Here is a 20,343-nt window from a genome sequence, read left to right as displayed (position 1 = left end):
TAACCATTTTGAGTGAGGATGGTGATAGCAAGAGAGCAAAACCTTTATCAGCAGAAGCAGCAAATAAACAGGAAAATAAAACAGACATGGATGAACATGTTTCTTTTATTGCAGAGTGGCTGCATTGACTGACTGCTTATTCAAACTCTGTGGAGGTTTTACAGAAACTCAGCACCTTATGTAAAGAGCTCATCAAGATGAGTCACAGGTATTCTGGCATGAACCTGGCCAACATGTGGGAGGAAAGTGGGCCTAACAATACACTTGTCTGCATCAACAATAGAAGTTTCATATTGCTGCTTTATGACTGCATTATTGTGGAGCTCAACTTTGTATTTGTCCCACCAGTTTTCTGAATAATTTAGTGACAAATCAGTTTCTTCTGAAGGTCCATTTGCTTGCTTTTTGGGGAGATTTCAATTGTATCATAGGGCCTTTGTCTGCAGATAAAGTTTTCTTATTTGTAATGAAACTGCAGAGCTCAATTTTAAGGCCAACATAGACTAAAAGTCCTACATGTGCTTGAAAGAATAGAAGCAGAAAGATTTATGACAATTAACCAAACTTTATTTGCTGAAAGAGGATTGTGTGATATGCTCAAAAGGCCCAGAACAAGCAATTACTGTAGGTGGACCTTGACTAAAGACTGTTTTTGTGGTTAACACGGGGTTCACCCCATTCCACCCTCTGCCATCCCTCACTGGCTTCCCACCGGTGATGGCTACTAAACATTTAGACAATCTCAGCCACATGAGGCAACTGAACCCTGCTCTTTGAGGAAGTGGATGAGTGCTAATAAAACAATCTTTACATCAACCTACGGACTCACTGATTCGGTCTTTATCCTCCCAAAACCAGTAAAAGAAGATGAGAAAATGTTGAACAGACACAGCTGCCACAGCTGAGTAATTCAATTACGTGTAGCAGCTGTCCATCAGCCTGAATTGCAGTCTGTTACAGGGAAAGAGTGCAGTATCCATTTGAACTCATATTCCTATCACCCTCGCTATCTGGTTTCACAGCTGAATCTCTGCTGATATTGATCCCTGGTCTGCAGAGGGCAGTTAGGGAGCAGTTTGATAAAAGGGTCGAGTGTTTCATTCTGCCTTGCTACAGCAAAGTGAATTACAGATGTAATCAATTTCATGCAACACTGCGGTGGTTTTATGATGGTGGGGAGGAAAATGGAGGCTTGCATTTTTATCTGAATGAACTCTACATCATAATTACAGTAGGATCATTATGGTCTTGGTTAAATTTGACTGTTTCATCAATGTTTATCAAATGAGATAATTGGAATTTAGAGTGATCTACGGTGAAGATAATGCAAAGATAAAAGCGAAATGTTAGGGTGAATGTTGATTCTGTAAGGCTGAATTATAATTTTAGATCACTGGTCTCTGAACTGCATATGATGTGGGGCTGTCCTTATGTCATGCATGTCAGTGTAATGTGGCGTATTATACTGGGCGATTTTACTATTGACACACATTTTGAATCGTATTTTCATAATTTTTTTTTTAGAAAAGTCTGATAAAGCAGCCTCATCACTGTTTTATATTATTACTGTAAGGCTATTCTGTCTAAGCTGTTACTGATCTATGGCTTATTCTACTTGCTATAGGAGTGCAAGGTGTATGCCATGGTCAACAAAGCCAATACAGTTTCCATTTTTAAAAAGCTGTAAAATATACAAAAATATATATTGTTGTATATATTATGTATCTCTGTCAACTGACCATGACATCCACTGTTCACAACCCTAACCCTGACCCAGTTTTAATATGAGAAATACAAAACTAAACAAACTGAACTCCACAGAGGCAAATCACCCTCCTCTTCACGCCAACTGGGTCACAGGCTCTGAGTTGTTCATTATTTTTTGATAACCGGCTCACTTATATCATCACAGAAAGTGTTCTCTTCTATTTGGCTGACAAGTGTTCATTAAAATTTAATAATTGGACATCTGAAACACAGTTTTAGTCGACTGTTTAACCAGTTAGGGCAGAAGACAACAATAGCAACAGTGCTTTTCCCTCAGGTAAATCTCACTGGTGAAACTGATCTAACCACGAGCAAATAAACACAACACCCTATTATCAATAACTTGCATTGATTTACTCAATAAAAACATAATTATTTAATTACTCGCCAAAAGAAATGAGTGACAACACACAGGTATTACTTGGGGGGCCATGACTCAGGTGGTAGAGCGGGCTGGCTGCTGATTTCTGGTTTCAGGGTTTGATCCCTGGTTTATGTCAGGAAGGGTATCCAGTGTAAAACCTATGCCCAATCAAATATTCGGATGATGATCTGCTGTAGCGACCCCTCATGGGAGCAGCCAAAAGACAACGAAAACACACAGGTATTACTCAATGATGCATTGCAGCCTCTGCCTACACCATTCTAATGATAATGGTATTCGTTCTCCAATCTGCTGCACATCAGTCAACTCATGTATCTCTACAGTGAACCTTGAGATAACTGTACAATAAAAACCTTTGTTGCTGCTCTAAATCCAGAACTCAAGCGCGGCTTGGCACCACTGATCTCCTCTGCAGTTCACAGATTGCTTTGTGATGCATATGATGCATATTCCCCTTGGATAAGAATGGTTTATTATCACTTCTGTTTAGAGTGAAACATATGTTACGTCTTGGCTCATAGCCAACACTGTGCCAGTGATTCAAACAGACACAAAACTATAACTATGCTGGAGAGCAAACACATTATCCCTAAATTGCACTGGATTTAAAAGGTCTGGGAGAATAAGCAGACGAGAACTAGTGTGCAACGTAATATTATGTTATTCACCCAATTGACATAGTTAAGGAATATTCACAGCTGTAATGTGTGAGTAAAAGCTTTGCAAGTGAGATAGATTGTTTCTTCTGTCAGTGATCACACGTGCAACCTTGACTGTAACAGCTTAACTTCATGTTCATTGATCAGAAACATCTCAATTAGTATGTGAATGTATGAGCATTTGCATAATATAATGCAAAACTATTCAAATGAGGCAAGAAAGTGCTTATAAATAATGCATATAGGAAAGCAGTTCAATACCTACAAATGCAGCTTCACATTAGCTATAATCTCTTTGCTTCAAGCTATTGTTTCCTAGCTCATCCACTATGGTAAAGGTCCAACATCCTTCCCCCAGGGTTTACCTGTCCACTTCCTGCATAACACTGATTGAAGCACCACTTAAATCAACTGGCAAGTGGTTATATGCTCTGATTGAACAAAAAGAAAGCAGAATTTGATGACTGCTTGCAGTGCTGTCAATAGAGGAAGAACTTAAATCTGCAAATGGTAATTTCCTTTGGAATAAGGAAAGTAGTGCTTATGCTCTCATGAATTGCCATGACTTATACTTTTTTTGAATTTGCTCAAAGGAATGCTAACAGCTCTAAAGGCCTAAATATTGTAAAACATATTAATGAATGCAATCAAAACCTGTAAATGAATAGAAAAAAAGAAAAATGAGAGAAGCTGCTGTCAGGTTTTGCCATATCAACAGCAATAACCTCTTTTCATAAGTACATGTTCTTATGTGAATTATATATAACCCTATGGCTAGCCAAATGTTGATACTAGGTGCTTCTGCAAAGAGGAATGGATAATATTAGCTAGACTACATATGCTTTTTAATGATTAATGCCATATGGTTGAGGTATGGTTAAGGATAAGTGTGTTTTGGCTGGACCACAACAAGCTGTGTGTTACGGCCGTAGTGTCGTGCTGTGTGTTTTTCTCTGCATCTCTCCAGGTACCGCCCACCTGCGCCAAGTGGATCTGTGACTGACTGAGTTGAGTGATCAATTTACACCACTGGTCAACCAAATGCCACATGACTCAGTCATGAAGTTACAGCATTAGTTGCTCGGCCAAATGTTAAAGTTTCCCCAATAGCTGTTGTTCTTCCCTACAGGCGTTGCCAACTGAGCACATTTGTCACTAGAATTAGAGACTATTTTCAAAAAAGCAACAAATCGAGTGACTTTTTGGACAAACCTTAGCTACTCTCCACACGAGAGAGTTATAAAATCAGGATTTTAGCAGCAGCAGAGCAACAGCTTGGAAATGGCTGCTTACATGTAGTCGTAAAGGGCCACGTTTCTGTCGCTATTTAAATACTTCTTCTCTTGTCTCACAACAGAAACATGAGAAATGAGAACAGCTTTTTGGAAATTCGCCTGCATATGTGAGCACAGAGAAGACAGTAGCAAACAGTAGAAGATAAGCAAACAGATAAAGGCTGAAACCAGCTGACACTAGGCTGAATGAAATACAACACAGTAATTTCTGTTGTTTATAGTGATTACACAACAGTATAACTATTTCCTCAATTTCATACATTGACCATTTGCAGTCCAGCCATATACTAGGTTTTGACCTCTTGTTTTTTTGCCAATTGGGGGCAACTGAAACAAACTGTAAAAACAATGCTGATATCTTACCACCTTTGAAGTTGAGTCAATTGCTTATTCACACATCCAGCAGATACAGAGCAACATTAGCATTCATTTAGTTTTTCTGTCCACCTGCTGAATGTAAGGCCAATCTTCACTCATTCCCTTTAAGCTCCATTTTGCTTTTCATAAACTCCTCAAGGAAAGGGGGTTCATCAGATGTGGATGTGATGGATGGGTGCAGATAAGGTGCTGAAACATGTGCTGATTATAGCAAATTTAAAGGTGGAACCAATCAACTAAACGCTGGAGATTAGAGTAAGATCAAGGCTATGTGTAAAAGCAAAAGTTAATTGTAAGTCTATGATGGGTTTGCCACCGAGACCATAACAACATTCAGTGAGCCAAAGGAATGCAAAGAAGAAGCACTGCCTATCCACCCACATATAAACATCCATTATCTAAACTGACTTACTGACAACTGCTGAAAATGGTGGTGTTGGTTCATCCATTAGTTTCAATGTGCCAATAAAATTCATCATAACCAGTGGCAACTCTATCGCCTCCTCTCCCTGCAAGACACCCACACACATCCTTGAATCACAATCTGCTCAGTCACTTACAATCTCTCTCTCTCTTTCTCTCTCTCCACACTTTGGTTGCCATGGGAATGAGAGGATCACACTGACCTAATTAGACAGCCATGCAATGATGAAATATGCACAACAGGCTCTTTAGTGCCATCGCAGATGTACAGTAGGGACAGCAGGTCAGTATGAGGACAATCTAAACCAGCTGGTCAAAACCTGCCCTTTGATTTTGGAGAAGAACAGTATTTGATTCTGCTGTCAGTCAGTGCAAGGCTGGAAAGACTTAGCAATGAATGCTGGGGGAAGAGGAGGGAGAGCATGTGGTAAGAGATGTGAGAGAGAGAACAGCCTAAGAGACAAAGAGGTGGAGCATGTGTGTGAGGGGAAAAGATGCAGCTACAGACTTTAAGTGATGAAACGACTGAGAGTTAAAGGTAAAACTGACAAAAAAAAGCACTAATTCCCTGATTTTGCACCACGGCACTACACTGTCTTCAGCCTAAACACCACTGTATAGACAGCAGCAATCCCACTTCTCTGAGCAGATTCACTTGCTATTACCTTAAGCCAGTGTATTATTTAAACATTGTAATCCTACTTTAGGCATTCATCGGGTATCATTCAATTCAAATTGCTTTTTGAAAGTGATCCCAAAACTCCTCTTGTTGGCATGCTGAAAATAAAAATAATTAATGATTTTCGTTCTTCAATGAGACCGACAATCAGGGGCTTAAGAAGTGTAACCTGAAAGCCAAGCATCCTTATTAGACATTAAAAAAGGAACCAATATTGTCATTCTACTGTAAATGAGGTTTTAATTCTATTCTTTCATTGCAGTAACAGTAGTTAAACAGAGCTCTATCTGTCGAAAAGATTTCCTTTTCAGCGCTGCAGGAGGCAGTGTTATTCTCCAGGGGTAAAAGTAACAGAATCACGATTAGCAGTGACATACTATGATACACTATGACATGAATTACATGACAAAGCAAAGCCATATTATGTGCAAACAGCAAATGTGTTGTTTGCACTAAGCTCTCCACCATTTTACAGAGCAATATTGATTGATATTCAGACATTCTCACATGTTGCTTACTAATTTAAATAAAATGTCCAGGCTTATAAACCATGTCGTCTATGTAGAACAATTTAGAAAATGAAGAAAACATCTGCCCAAAAAAAAAAAAAAAATACATCTTCTTTCCAGACTATGACACTATCAGTGTTGAACAGAAAAGAATCACAGATGAAAGGGATCAAAGACTAGATACAGAATAGATTTGAATATGAAGTAAGGCTGGATAATACAGTTTGAGGGTGGATAATTTTTCATCTTTGACTGCCTTGCATAAATTCCTTCCTTGATCTTATCCAGGATTGCAATTACAGGTGCAAAGACTCATCACAGAGACTGCAACAATTCCACGAGAAAGGGCTACATTATTGCTGTGTTAATGATTTTTGTGTATTTAAATGAGCAAACTGATAAATGAGCACCATCTTTTAACATGAGCATCATTTTCAGTCACACCTGTGAAGCATCTCTAAATCATCTTGGGGAGGGTCTGTATGACAGACTGATAGATACCAGGAGGCTGGTGGTGCCTGACACTGATGTGGAGCTTTTGACCAGAGAATCGCAAGTGTAAATCCACTAACTACCTAGGTGTGTGTGTTTGCATATATGTGCATCTTTGGTGAGCACCACTCAGCACCACTGACTAGGTAACCCCCCTGGTGCAAACGTTTGATGATGAATCAGTGCAGAGCTGAAAAAGAACATACAAATATTGCAAAGGGTGTGATTCAAGCCTTTTTAGAGGGCAGGATTTCATTATCCTATTCCAGTGATGTATTACTTAAATCAAAGGGAAAAACACTGACAAAATTCAAAACAGTACTTTCTATTATAGTGTCAAATTTGGAAAAAGCAAATAAGAAAGTACACTACAAAAAAACTAAGAATATTTAAAATATATTCTCTGATTTTGTGATACCATTCCCAAATCACAATTTTTTTAATAATGCCACAAAATGTGTTATTTGTTAATATCCCATACAGCAAACTCAATTCTGTCACAGAGCATATTAAATTTGCCTCAAAACTTACTTTAGTGCCTCATGATTTTATTATATTTTGGGATTTGAGGGTGATTTGGTGTTGCACCCTCCTTAACACAATAATAAAATCTTCTTTAAATAAATATATTATTGAAAAGAATTATCAAAGGCAACCAGTGACACTTCCCATTTTCTAGACAAACTGTCCAAGAGGCAAGAGCCAGTCTGGTGGCTGAAGGGCAGTAAAAACCCTTATGCCTCATGCCAGGAGGCGTAACTGATATATCAACACTTCAGGCCACTTTTTCAGGCATATAAAATACAACACAAGCTGTTATGTGCCCTGTGTAGACAGCTGGATTGATTAAAAAAAGAGCAGGTCTGATCTGTCTGACACATGTGAGATGGACAACAGGAAAACGTGGCTGAAACACCTTATGTGTAGACACAGCGTCAGTCTAGGTCATTTACAGTTTAGAGATTCAATTGCAGAATTTTAGTATTTAAAAAATGTTATCTAGTTCAATTGTAAAATCTTCAAGAACTAATTGCAGGATTTCAGACAGAAAGGTAAACTTCTCAATGGTACATAACGTGCAGAGTTTGAACTTTGAAGCCTGATGCAACTTTTCCACTGGATCAGTGGATTCATATCATGAAGACAAAATGCAAACTAATTCCACCTCTGCAACGAATGTGGAAGTCCACAGCTGCAGGGTACATCACTTCTAGTGTGTATCAAAAAATGACTCTGACTACCTCCCTTCTCCCTGATATTACCTGAAACAGACTCTCGACACAGGAGGTGCTACAGTTGATTGTATGTGACAAGCTGTTTGCCCTTTACCTCACTTTACCTGTACTGTGCAACATGCATACAGTGTTTTTTGCATATACGTAACCACTGTTTGTGGAGGAAATAAACTGTTTAGACACAGAACCACAACCAACTCTCAGCTTCAACAGATAAGAGACATAATTCCTTTGTCTAAACAAATAGCAACATCCAATGCCATGTTAAAATAATGAGTGGAAGTCATCGCTCTGTCATGCTCTCCCAATCCAACTTCAAAGGGCAACAGTTCAGCACATGACACCAGCCTCAGCTTTTTAAAGTAAGTAATGTCAAGATGTGAACATTGGGGAGAAGTTTTGGTGAATCAGAACAGGAAACATGCTTTCAAAACTAATATAATGGTGTACATGTCTCACCTCGATCACTGTCATACAGGTAGGCAAACTTGTCCCACTTGTAGTACTCGATAAGGCTGAGGAGGGGCCCCTTGATATCAGGTCTCATCTGGATGATAAACTGCTGATTCCCGTCCAGAGGGAAGCTGGGTGTGATGAAGGAGACATGGAGTGTCCCGCAAAACGAAGTGATGGTGTTGACGGACTTCTTGTCGTAGAATCCGAAAATGGCGTACACTCCTCTCGAGAACTGTGAACAGACTGAAACAGAGGATAGAGGCATGTTACTTGAGTTTTAGCACACATCCTCTGAATCTTGATGCTGAATTTTTCTTTCACACCAGGAAATGTTTTGTCAGAACAAAATCCAAACCATCTCTTCCAACATTAATTTGTGATGCTTTCACAACTCCTTTATTCCAAGACATCTATTCCAATCCTTTAGTGTACATTAGGGTGGCACACAGCCATTAAGGGACATCTCTTTCAGCCTCTCTTCCGGTTGATTAATGGATAGCTTTCCATAAGCTCTGCCAGGGGACAGCTTGTATTCAACAGTAAAAGATCCACTGTACACCAGTCACAACGTGAAACTTTTATGAGTTGCCCTATGCCTTTTTGATACACTGGGAATAAGTGATGTTGAGTGTAAGTGTTCGCCAAAACTGTACATTAATTCTTCATATGGGATATCCATCAACGCTCTGTCACGGCTTCTGTTTGAATTCTGCTCAGGCAGAAACCATGTGAAAATATGTTGCAGGGAGCACACTACTTGGATGTGTCCACTGTAGATTATATAATATCCTTAATCCATCTTCTTTGGATGCCATTAAACTTGAATGATTGCCTTTGTTAGGATCCTTTTAGGCTATGCAACCAGCATTTATTATGCCTTGGTGTGCTTGGATCAGATTATATGCATTACATGCTCATACTGTTGACTTTGCAAAATCACCTTTGTTCAATAATTCATGACCCATGCTTGGGTACATACAGTACCTTTGCTGGCCTCTAACATTCATTATGCACAGACCACTGTGGACTGAAGGTAAGCATGAACACTGAATGTCAAAATAATCCTGAGGTTGCAGGCTGTTTCTCAACCATTGCACCAGGGTCAGCAGATTGGCATGTTTCTTGTAAATGTGTATTGATCAAATGTAAGTTAATCAGGCTTATTGACTTAGACATGTGTGTCCTCCAAAGTAATTCATCTAATGAGTCATTTCCTCTTCCACAATATAACTGGGATGACTTGCTGACAAAGTGAACTGGAGACCATACTTCAGATATTAGCTAGGTTGGGGTAAGTACCATTGGCATCCTGCCACTTCTGCACTGGCTGTGGTAAAATGTGGTAAAATGAAAGGAAACACGAAGGGCACATAAAGAGCGACAGCTGTGATCTTGTGAACAGATTCACACAGAGGCTTTGCTCTTTAATCTTTAGGTTAAGAAGGGATGTTTTGGAAAGGTTTATTATTGCTTTAATGGTTCACATATATACACAGTGAATACTCTTTACAGCCACTTTCTTGTACTGTTAAGCACCAAATAGCCTCATTAGTGAAACTTGGGTCGAAATTAACAGCAGGTAAATAAAATCTGCCTCTGGCGAATAACCAGAGCATCCTAATGTATTCAGCCTTCATCCATTCTCAAACTTTGTCCCTGCTGAAGAAGACAGACTCACTTGGACCATGAAGAACCTTAATTAACTAAAACTAAGTTCTCCTGCCTCCAACAGAGTTGTGAAGTTGGAGGAGTTATTTTGATTAGTTACGCAAAGCATCCACAATTCCTGATGTTAAAGTCCCCCTTATTTTCTGTCTAGACAATTATACAGTAAGTGACAGACAGTTGGAGCACTGTACATGCTTGAATAGACATTAAACTGGGGTTTAAACATCAATACAAAAGACAAATGTCTGCATCTATGCTACAGCTCTGCCTTTCCTTGATAGCAATGACTGTTGAGGCTCTTGAGTATTGTCGTATTTAGACTCATTTGCTTCACCAAAGTGATGGAAAACCATTTTTCCTTAGAAACAAAGTTAAAATAATTAAAACTGGTGCCCATAACCTAAAACCTATACCCTGTTACACCCTCCAGAAGACTTCTGTCTTTCTATGTTAAAGGTCACTGATCAGTAAAAAGAAACATTTGAAATGGGAATTCAAAGTGGGAAAAATACTTCTATAACCAGCAACTTTGTAGCTGGCACCTCCCCAATGACTGGACACTAATTTACTCAAAGTGGTGCTAAACAATGTATAGCGAATGATCTTAAATAAATATGTAAATTATCACCGAGCACCCTGCTGCATCACTGTAACATTAGAAGTTTAACCACAAGGGGTCAGCAGAAACATGATTGTCAGGGGTTAAGTTGCCCTTTAGTGAAAAATAATCATATTAATTGTGGCTTTTGAATACATACTTGGCAGCTACTTTTCTAAAGTCCAACTGAAACAAAATACCGAGCCATATTTTTTGAGTCAGTGAGTTAGTCATTCACTTCAAACTCTGATTTTCTACCCAGTCTTTAAACCATTCATCCCATAATCAAAAGCATCTCCATTGTTGAGGCTTAACCCTTCAACTCCTGCTGCCTTTTAGCCCTCAGACTTCCAAAACATGCAGAGCTCATCAAGAGCAGGCCAAAATATGCAGGGGCAAGGCCAGCTTTCATCCACTGCCAGTATTCATGTGCTTCCAACATCTTAACCAATCCACTGACTCGCACAATTAAATGTTTATTACAGTCGCCAGAGACAAACCGTTAACAGTGATCCAATCACCCCTCATCAGTCTCTGGCACCGTTCATATTCTTTTAAGCACATGACAGTGGCCAGAGATGTGGCCACAGGGAGATTGGACCTCACTCATCTAATGTCACTTTTGTCTTAGTTGGAGCTAACGCACCTAAAACAGAACCTAAATTGTGGGTGGGTAGGTTATACGTTAATAATGTCATAGCACTCTATTCATGGGTAACAGCTGACTGAACTAAACAAAGCCTGAAACAAATGCCTGCAACGCCTGAAAAGTTTTGATTTAAACGAACAGGTAACCAGCGGCAAATGTACCGAGAAAATGTCAACAACCTGTAGGACTGTAGGTGAGAAAGGACATATCAGGTCAACCTCCATCCAGCCTCATTCACCTTTTATTTTCATGATCAATTTATCACTTTAATCGACAAAATTTCACATACTGGTCAGATGAGAGATGATTACAGTGACTGCTCTTATTCATTCATTCATTCATTCAGGTGCTATAATACCTGGGGTCACTGTACTTCTAATATACACATGCATATTCAATTATACACATCTATGATTAAACAGCCACAAATAGACACAATATATTAAAGTGTGTCCACTACATTTCAGAGGAAAATAATGTACTTTTCCCTGCGACACATTCGTCCTTCATCGCCATCATGAATATCACAGCAAACTTTTCAAAATACTACTGTAACAATAGTGTTTAAATTAATTACTTATGTTTTTTTCAATTGAACAGCATTTCTACTAAAGAATATTTTATACCTTAATTTACCAATTATGAATTTATTCTTTTAAACCGTGAGTTATGAACATTAACATTCAACCATGAAACTGGCACAGGTGTTTCTCTTTAGTGGTAGTTAAGCTTTGACTCAAATTTTATTTTAGGTTATCAATGCAGAAATATGCTGCTTATAAATAGATAATAATAGCTAGATATAGATATATAATAATAATAATAATAATAATAATAACATATATTCTCAAGTTCACAACTTTTCAGAGCCGCCCCTGGTCAGGAGACGACATGGCTGCAGTAGTTAGCCGCTGCCAAAGACGGTCATTTCCTGGTGCACAGGTCCTTGAACCATCTCTTTCTCTTCGCAAAAATGTCGTCTGAAGGTATGCTTAGCATTAACAAAGTTTTTCACTACCACTTGTGTTATTTCGCTACTTTCTAACTAGAGCGGTGTTCGTCCATTAGCCTTGTTTCTTTCACTCACACGTCGATCTGGAGGAGGTGGGACTTATTTCCCTTCTCCAATCGGAAGTCTGAATTTCCTGACCATAGCCAATAAGAACCAAGTCTGAGCAAAATTGCTCTAACTGAAATAAATATAATAATTTTACAATAACAGAGCCCAATTCTCTTCTCAAGAAGAAAATATAATAAAACATTGAGAGGTACCTTTCTAATCCTAAATCAACCTGATATCATGTCCTTATGCAAACCTATGTTTCCCACTCATTGGCTGCTGCAAGAAGATGCCGGCCATCATAACCAACAGAAAATGAAGAACACAGCTCTGACTGGTTATTGAAAGAGAAAAAAAATTCATTTAAAATCAGATTTTGCCTTGAATTTTTCTGATTTTCAGCCACCTTCTTATATTAGAGATAAGATTTTCATTTGAAAAGTAGAAGATGAAAATACAGATAATACCGTCTAGTTCTGTCTTGACAAAGCTGTTGGAGAATGGAGAAACTCTGTGCCCTGCTCTTACCGAGAGGAAATCATATATGCACACCCTTTGTGTCACAGTTGACTCTTCATGCCTCATGCTTTATTAGGCAGATTATCTACTGTAGCTGACGAAATTGGATGCCATCTCTTTGTAAGTTTATGTCATATTTTGTGCTGCAAAGCATGAGAGGAATAGGGCTTGTAAATCCCTCTATGCCTAGCAATGCTCACATTTATTCTTAGATGAAGAAACAACATCTCATGGCATCATAGAACAGAATAAATATGGTATATTCTAGCACTCCTCCCCACCAGCCCCTGTAGCTAATAGAGCTGTAGAGTTTCTCTGTGTCACGTCCATCCATTGTCATGTTTCTAAGGCTTTCTTTGCTGACACTCCCTTGCTGGTGAGCTTGCGAGTTTGCCCAGGATTAAAACTCTCTGAGCCCATGCTTAGAGCCTGGATATCCCCATGACTGTGCTGCAGCTTATGCCAGAGCGAACAGTTTGACAACATAGTGCACTACTCCTTTTTCCTCCATGCCGCAACTGTTCAGAGAGGATTTCTCTTGCTCTGGAACGTGACAGCACAAGAATGAGCAGCAAGAGGTTTTTAAACGGGTGAGACGTCCACATGTGCTTCTTCAATAAGGAATTTAGAAATGTTTAATTATGGAAGAAAAGCCAGCCGCAAACAGTAACTAGTAGAAACAGTGAGGATTGTGGAAAAAGCCATTAAGCTTCTGTCACATCTGACTGCTTTTCAATGAAACAAGGGAGAATTCGCCCTCAGAAATCCCTCTATGAACAGACGGAAAAGACTGGGTTTTTTTCCACTGTTGACGAGGGCACCCTAATTAGGCACCGTGAGCAAAATGCTGAAACAAATCTTATTATTGCTCACTGCCAGGTCTGTAAACCATGGTGTAGATCCAGTTGTCCCAATCTATATTTCTGTTCAAAAAGATAAAATTTTAAAAATGCAGTTCTCACTTAATCTGGGGAATGTTCACATAAGATAAACACACTGTCAATTCGGGGACTTGTAATCCTAACATTGTATTTACAGACAATAGTGTATAGTGCCTTTATCATTATCTGTTTTGAGAAGTGCATGAATACAATTCTGATCTTTAGGATGCAACAGAAGTCAACACCTGCTAAGGTTGAAAAATTGTCCTTCATTGACTCGATCTGGCACATGCTGATGACTGCATATGTTTGCACTGCTTGCAGGGAGGGGGGGGGCAGTGATGCTTATGCTGCTTGCAAACATATGCAAACACGCAGGCACGCCACACGCTCACAAACACAGTGAGTGCGGATCATTTAAACATTGTGTGCCCCAAGGAAGGTGATACTTCCAACCTTCACAAATTATCGAAGGAATCAAGTTACCATTAAGTTTTTGGGCATTCATTAAAATATTGGTAAGATTATTGAGTTTGTTTTTTGGTTGATTAGGATATCAGAAGCAACCTTAAAAAGGTCAAATTTGAATTTTTAAAATCCAACATGGTGAGATTATATGAACAAACGTGTAAAGTGCCTACTCTTACATTAATGTAAATAAACATTTCCCACAGACTCTATATGTTAGTATTGATTAATCGCTCAAAATCTTATAAAATCATTCATCAATCATTCATTACCTCTATTCTTTCATTGGTTCATTAATTTTTCTATTCTTATCATTATATATGAGCCTACTTGGCACATTGATACAAAAATTCAAATTTAGTTGTGTTTGTTGAGTTTGATGTTATTATGACCTCTGTGAAGGAGGTTTTCACCCATGTCTGTGTGTTTGTTTGTCAACAGGAGTACGCATAAAGCACAGAACTGATTTGCACCAAACGTGGTGGAGGGATGGGGTATGAGGCATTGGAAAAACCCATTAAATGCTGGTGTGAATCTGGATTCCAGGGATTTAGAGATGGGTCATTTTTCAACATTTTTTGTCAATATTTCACCTTGGCAGAGGTATGCGCTCTGTTATCTGTGGTAATTTGATATTGGTTGATGGATTGATTTGATATAGAATATTATACACTTGCTGTGTTTGAAATCTCTAACTTCACTAAAAAATTGCCATAGATGCAGGTCCATATGCACAGTACATGACACTAACTGGTCAGCAGCACTACACAGAAAACATCACGGATCGTTTGCAGTGATTAGACTTTTGACTTGACTCTGGGTTTGGGTAATGGCTGGAAAACCTTCCAATTTCTTTGTAACAACTCTGTAAATAGTTCCTGCAGTTTCTGTGTGTTTTTGTGGGCTACTACAAATGTATGGGCCCTCATCAAGACACTGTGTGGTCACCAGAAGCTCCTAATCAGCTCATTATCAAGAAGATGTTAAATTTGTCGCAGCAGTGACTCTGGCACTGTGTTTCACCTTCCAAGGAGAAGGTGTACCCTGCGAAATATATTTAGCTGTCCCAATTAGCTGACCTCGTTTCCACCACTGTGGCACTAAAGGCATCTCCACCACTCTGCCACTGTTTACATGACTGATCAAAGATTAAACCTGCATAAATTGACTGCTAATAACATGTCCAGATTTAGCTGACATCTAATGCCTTGCATCAAAGTGAAATTTCACAAGAGAGTGAAGGATACTGGTAATTTGTTTGCTCTGTTAACCATTTTATCTGTTTTAAATAACAGTGAAATTATAATAAAGGGCATCAGTTTATTCATATTTTCAGTTTGTTCAAATATGACAGGCATCATGCTGTCTTTAGGCATTAAGACATAATTGCAAAGCACTTTGATTATCATATTGAAGAGCTTCTGAAACATTTGGACCCAGTGACCCAGTGCACTGATGTAATGATAGAGTCTGTCATATGTTAGTCTTTTAAAAGAAGAAGTAGTTATAATAACCATATCACCATTTAATGGGAGAAAATAAATTAAATTTGCACTTTCTACAGGCAGTTTTCATGAGGCTGTAGTGGTCAGAGGGGGAGATCCATTAAATCAGCAGTTGACAAAATATCTGGTGTTTAAAAGACAACCAACAGGGCCTCAGTGCATCAGCAAAAAGATTAATCAGTCTAACACACACACACACACACACACACACACACACACCATGTCACTGTGGTGATGATCATCAGCAGTCCAGTCACAGCTAACACAGCTGACTGTTAGATATCTCACTCTCTCCCACACTCCTGTTCTCACCACAGAGGAAAGGCCTCAGGACTTTGGGACTTTTCTGTAAAACTGATCTGTCACCAGTTAGCAAGGCGGCTCAAAGCCACCACCCCTTCACTCAGAGCAACCTGAGCACATTTACATACAGTTGATGCTGGGGCAGATTTGCACCTTGTATAAGTCGCATAAACTGGACTAGACTAGATGGTTTATCTGTGTCCTGCAAAATAACTCATATGAGGAATTTAAACTGCCAGCTATGTGTTTAAGGTCTGGTTTCAGACATGAAATGCTGTTTTTAAATCAGGGAAAAACTGCTGTCTGTGCTCAAGAAAACAAGAAGTTAGCTGTTGTGTAAGACACAGGATGAAAACCACAGTCCACAGTGTTAAAGTTAAAGCGTTTTTGCTGTACAACATGCTCCTTCCACCTTTGTAACTAACTGTTATTATAAATTATTCTTTTAAATGACAAATTATGGAATTTGTCTGGTTTTTCATGGGCAATGGTCCTTGTCCTAAGGATTGATCGAAATATTGTTGAAACAACCAATCCTATAAAAGCATTAAAAAATATATATCATGCTTTAGCTCTCCTGAGTGATCTCGACACTTTTAAGGCCTTTCACAGTCTGTCTTCCTAAATGCTCCTGTGGTATCAGACTATGTCTTAGTATTTGAATCCTTATCAAGAACCATTTTAAGACTTTCATCTTTTCTTCCCGTCTCAATTAGAACACTGTTTAGCCCACAGCTGAATTCCTACTCAGGATTTCTTTAGGTTAAAGGATTATGAAAGACTTAATATGCTCAACCAAACTGGTGCCTACAACACATAAGTAAAGCTAAATATTTATCACCATCAAATGTATGGAGAGTAGGCAGTGTTTTATAACTTATAAGCTGCTTTGTCTGCATCCCCTTAAAACATGATCTGGTTTCATTCCCTCTGCAGACGGTTGCCAGGGAAACATATTTCAGCCATGTTCCCTCTACACCGAAAATATTCACCTCTGCACATCATTTCATGTAGTGTTGAGGCTTTTAATGTCATTTTTCTGAAAGCAACAGAAGAAAATAGCCAAATGAGTTTAATTTCTGCTCCACAGTTACACTTATTTGCAAGACATGTCTCAAAGTTACCATAAATACAACATGCAGAAATTGTTCTTACATTTATAAAGGGTTCCATAACATCAAGTATCCCATACAAGCAAGCAAACACACTCCTGAAAATCTCATCATAATGAAATTCTTTCATCTGCAACACATGCATCGCAGCACCGCAGGCTGTTGCCTGGGTGACAGCCCTCAGTCACGCTCTTGAGTGGCCGATAGGGAGACTTCTGGGAGGTGTCACTGTGGGCCAGTGAGGCGCACTGGGAAGTGTTTTTGTCTGCCTCTGAGCAGCTCTTCCGGCAGCTGGTCTCTAGAAGAACAGTACAGCTCAGTTCTTATCAACTTCTGACCCCCTCCTCATCCTCCCTCCTCCCACCTCCCATCCCATTTCTCTCTGTCTCCTTCTCTCTCTCCCACTCTCTCCTTTTGTTCACTGACCTGTTTCCTGGAGGCTTTCTGACGGCCGTGGATGGAGGATGTAGGTTTCACAGGAACAGAATCGGGTGAATACTCTATATAGTGAAGGCCCAGTGTGTGATCATTGTACAGCGCCCGCAATCTCCCAATCATCATTTCAGCTCTGCTTTTTGTTGTTTTCTTTGCACTTTTGAAAGCTGTAGCAGTAGCTGAAAGGAGGGGGTGAGGAGCGACAGTGTGGGGCATCAGAAACTGCCTGAAAAGCTCATCTATGCCAGTTATTGACTAAGTAGTTTTGCTGACTACTGTAGCTCCATCACCTACCCCTAGCTAACAATGCACTGTGCTTCCCACCATTCTCCCATGAATTTTGAATCAATAAAACTAATAAAGTCAAATATTTAAGGGAAAATCTACCACCATCATGGTTAGTGCTACTCAGCTGGTGAAAAGCGACGCCTCTGGAGGAGCTTTTTCAAGTTTGAACAAGGTGACATTACCAAGGTTACCTCAGATTGGAGCCTACAGAATCCTTCACAATGTCCTCTACAACAAACACAAAATGAACAACTACACACTGATTGTGGATTGGAGGTTTTAACATTGCAGCATTTCTGCAGGACACATGCACTTACTTAAAAAAGATGAGTCCTACTCAATCCTTTGATTAGGTAAAACCAAATTTTGCAAACACATTAAACATAAGTCTAGCCTGTAGCAGTTCTGTGTCTAATTTGTAGCTTATTCACAATAATTATGCAGCACTCTGATAATGTTTTTAAAGTATTTTCTATAAAAAACAGCCTTAGTCTCAGAGCTGAACAAAGGGAAGCACTGTGTTGTGTTGCTGTGCACAGGCATACCAATTCATCCCACTAAGCACAATACAGAATTCTTCAGCCATATTGATTCTGCAAAGCCGGCCCATACATCACACACGACTACTTTGTTCAAATTTCATCTGCCTCCTGTAATAAAACATACCATATGTCCACTGACCTTTTGTGGAAATACCAAAGCAGACTTTGGATCTGCTGTTCTATGTTCTAATGATCTTGGAACCTGCCAGAGCAGAATTAGTTACATCTATGAACACACAGCTTCATCCAGCATCTGAGAGAGCAGCTGCCATAGCAACCAGACAGTCAGCGGTTGCTGAAGATGAATAGGGATCGACTCAAAGAGGTGGAGCAAAGTAAAGAGACGTTAATACAGATGATCCTGTGTTTGATAGCTCCTGATCAAATGACAGGCTTATCAGAAGTAAATTGAATCTTAATATTTCAGGTTTCAGTGTAGGTGTAGCGAACCTATCTCCTGCTCTTCCAAAAAAAACCCTTTTTTCCCTCATTAGAGGAACCTCAGTAGAGAGATGACCATGGCTGCTAGGGGGTTTCAAGGACATGCTACCAGAAAAAAAAAGATTTTCCCTGATCTACATTAATTAAGATAAGAATTAAGTTTAGCTTTTGATTCTACACTATGCTATACTACCATAATTATCTTATAAAGAACCATGATACAAATCACTGGCATGGCCAGCATGAAAAATGAATGCCAGTTACCAATTAAGGCTGAGTAAATTCAGCATAATTTACATTTCCACTCATTCTATTTGCACAACAACAGAGTTATGTTACATACACAACTCTGCTGCTGCTCTACATTTCTCTTTGGAGTTGAAGAGAAATGCTGTTTACATTCACTGATTCACAAAAGCCATTGTCATTTATTGAGTAGCATTATGTTGCAATCAATAAAACTCAACATTGGCTGCATGTTTTTCAAATTAAAAACCTAAAAATGAAAACATTTAAAACAAAACTTTCTGAGTTATGTTGCTTTGGTGATCTTTGAGTCTGTGCATAAAACAGAGGGGTTTTTTTGCTCAAGGAAGAGGAGAGACTTTGCCCTTTGAGATGGTGAAATGAGACGTCAGTGCAAGAAGTGTTCAGTCTTAACAGCACTTGAAAAGTAGCAAAGTAAGAAGCAGATAAAATATTTCTTGGATGAGGAAAATGTGAGATTGGTGAGTATGACATGACACTGTTCTTGCTGTAGAAATGTTCATTATACGAAATGAATGCACAATAAAACAGGGTCAGACCAGGAAGCAGGGAGGCTCCTTATGATAGATGTACTAACAAAACAAGGGAATTAAGCAATAAAAACCTGTGTCTTAGATTAAATAAAGGCCTGTGTGTCTCTGCAGTTGGGGTGAATTAAGGCCATGGCCCCTAATTGAGAATTTAACAGAGGATTCAACACAATTAAACATATATGAACATCAAAAAGCAAATGATGGGATGTCGTCAGCATGACAAAATCCTGCAGGGGGGAAAGACAACACCTCCTGAGATTGGTTTCATTTTCATACGCAGTGCTCACCTGCACTATTCAAAACAGTTTTGACATTGTTTCTTTGTCAGAGCTTACACACTTTGAATTGGTGCCAGTGAAGAGTCCCATGGAAAAAGATGTAGAGTAAACAATAACCCTACTTTGAAAAGTAAAGCAAACAGAGTTGTGACCTTCCGGAGGTCCTGGTTTTCTACAATAAAGTGAAGCATTAAAAAGTAAGAATGAGGTTGCAGCTGCAGTCCTTTCATGGGATTTGATGCCTCCCTTTCTGTGGGGGATTTTCATGCAAATCAGACTATTTTTGACTAAACACCCCTCTTTTACAGAAAGCTGTTTGGCTGTGCAGACACAACACGAAACAGAACTTGTTATGTTGATAGAACACTGAACCGTGACATACTGATATTTGCTCTGAATGCGTTTGCTTGGCTGGAAAAGTAAATACCATGTTGAGCATAGCAGCGTATTAAGGTATTAAATGCAATTAGGAGGGGATTCTAATGGTTTACTCTCAGTAGGTATTTTCCTAACACTGT

General features: G+C 39.1%; 1 protein-coding gene across 7 annotated transcripts in view; it reads right to left on the bottom strand.

Moving 5' to 3' along the window:
* Positions 1-20,343, bottom strand: part of gria2b (glutamate receptor, ionotropic, AMPA 2b) — a 47,973-nt gene that overhangs the window by 17,694 nt on the left and 9,936 nt on the right. For all 7 annotated transcript variants that reach the window (XR_011684481.1, XR_011684480.1, XM_071457647.1 and 4 more), the window contains exon 3: positions 8,282-8,521. Coding sequence is in view for 5 of the 7 variants with exons in the window: in XM_071457647.1 (XP_071313748.1) it covers positions 8,282-8,521 (240 nt within the window). In the remaining 2 variants the exon portion in view is untranslated. The remainder of the gene's footprint in view (positions 1-8,281; positions 8,522-20,343) is intronic.

The sequence above is a fragment of the Trachinotus anak genome, unplaced genomic scaffold (genome assembly GCF_046630095.1).
Source record: "Trachinotus anak isolate AG129_WGS33_773 ecotype Australia unplaced genomic scaffold, CSIRO_AGI_Tana_v1 ptg000021l, whole genome shotgun sequence".
Lineage (NCBI taxonomy): Eukaryota > Metazoa > Chordata > Actinopteri > Carangiformes > Carangidae > Trachinotus > Trachinotus anak.
Note: the sequence above shows the minus strand (reverse complement) of the source record. Positions and strands in the feature narration are given on the sequence as shown.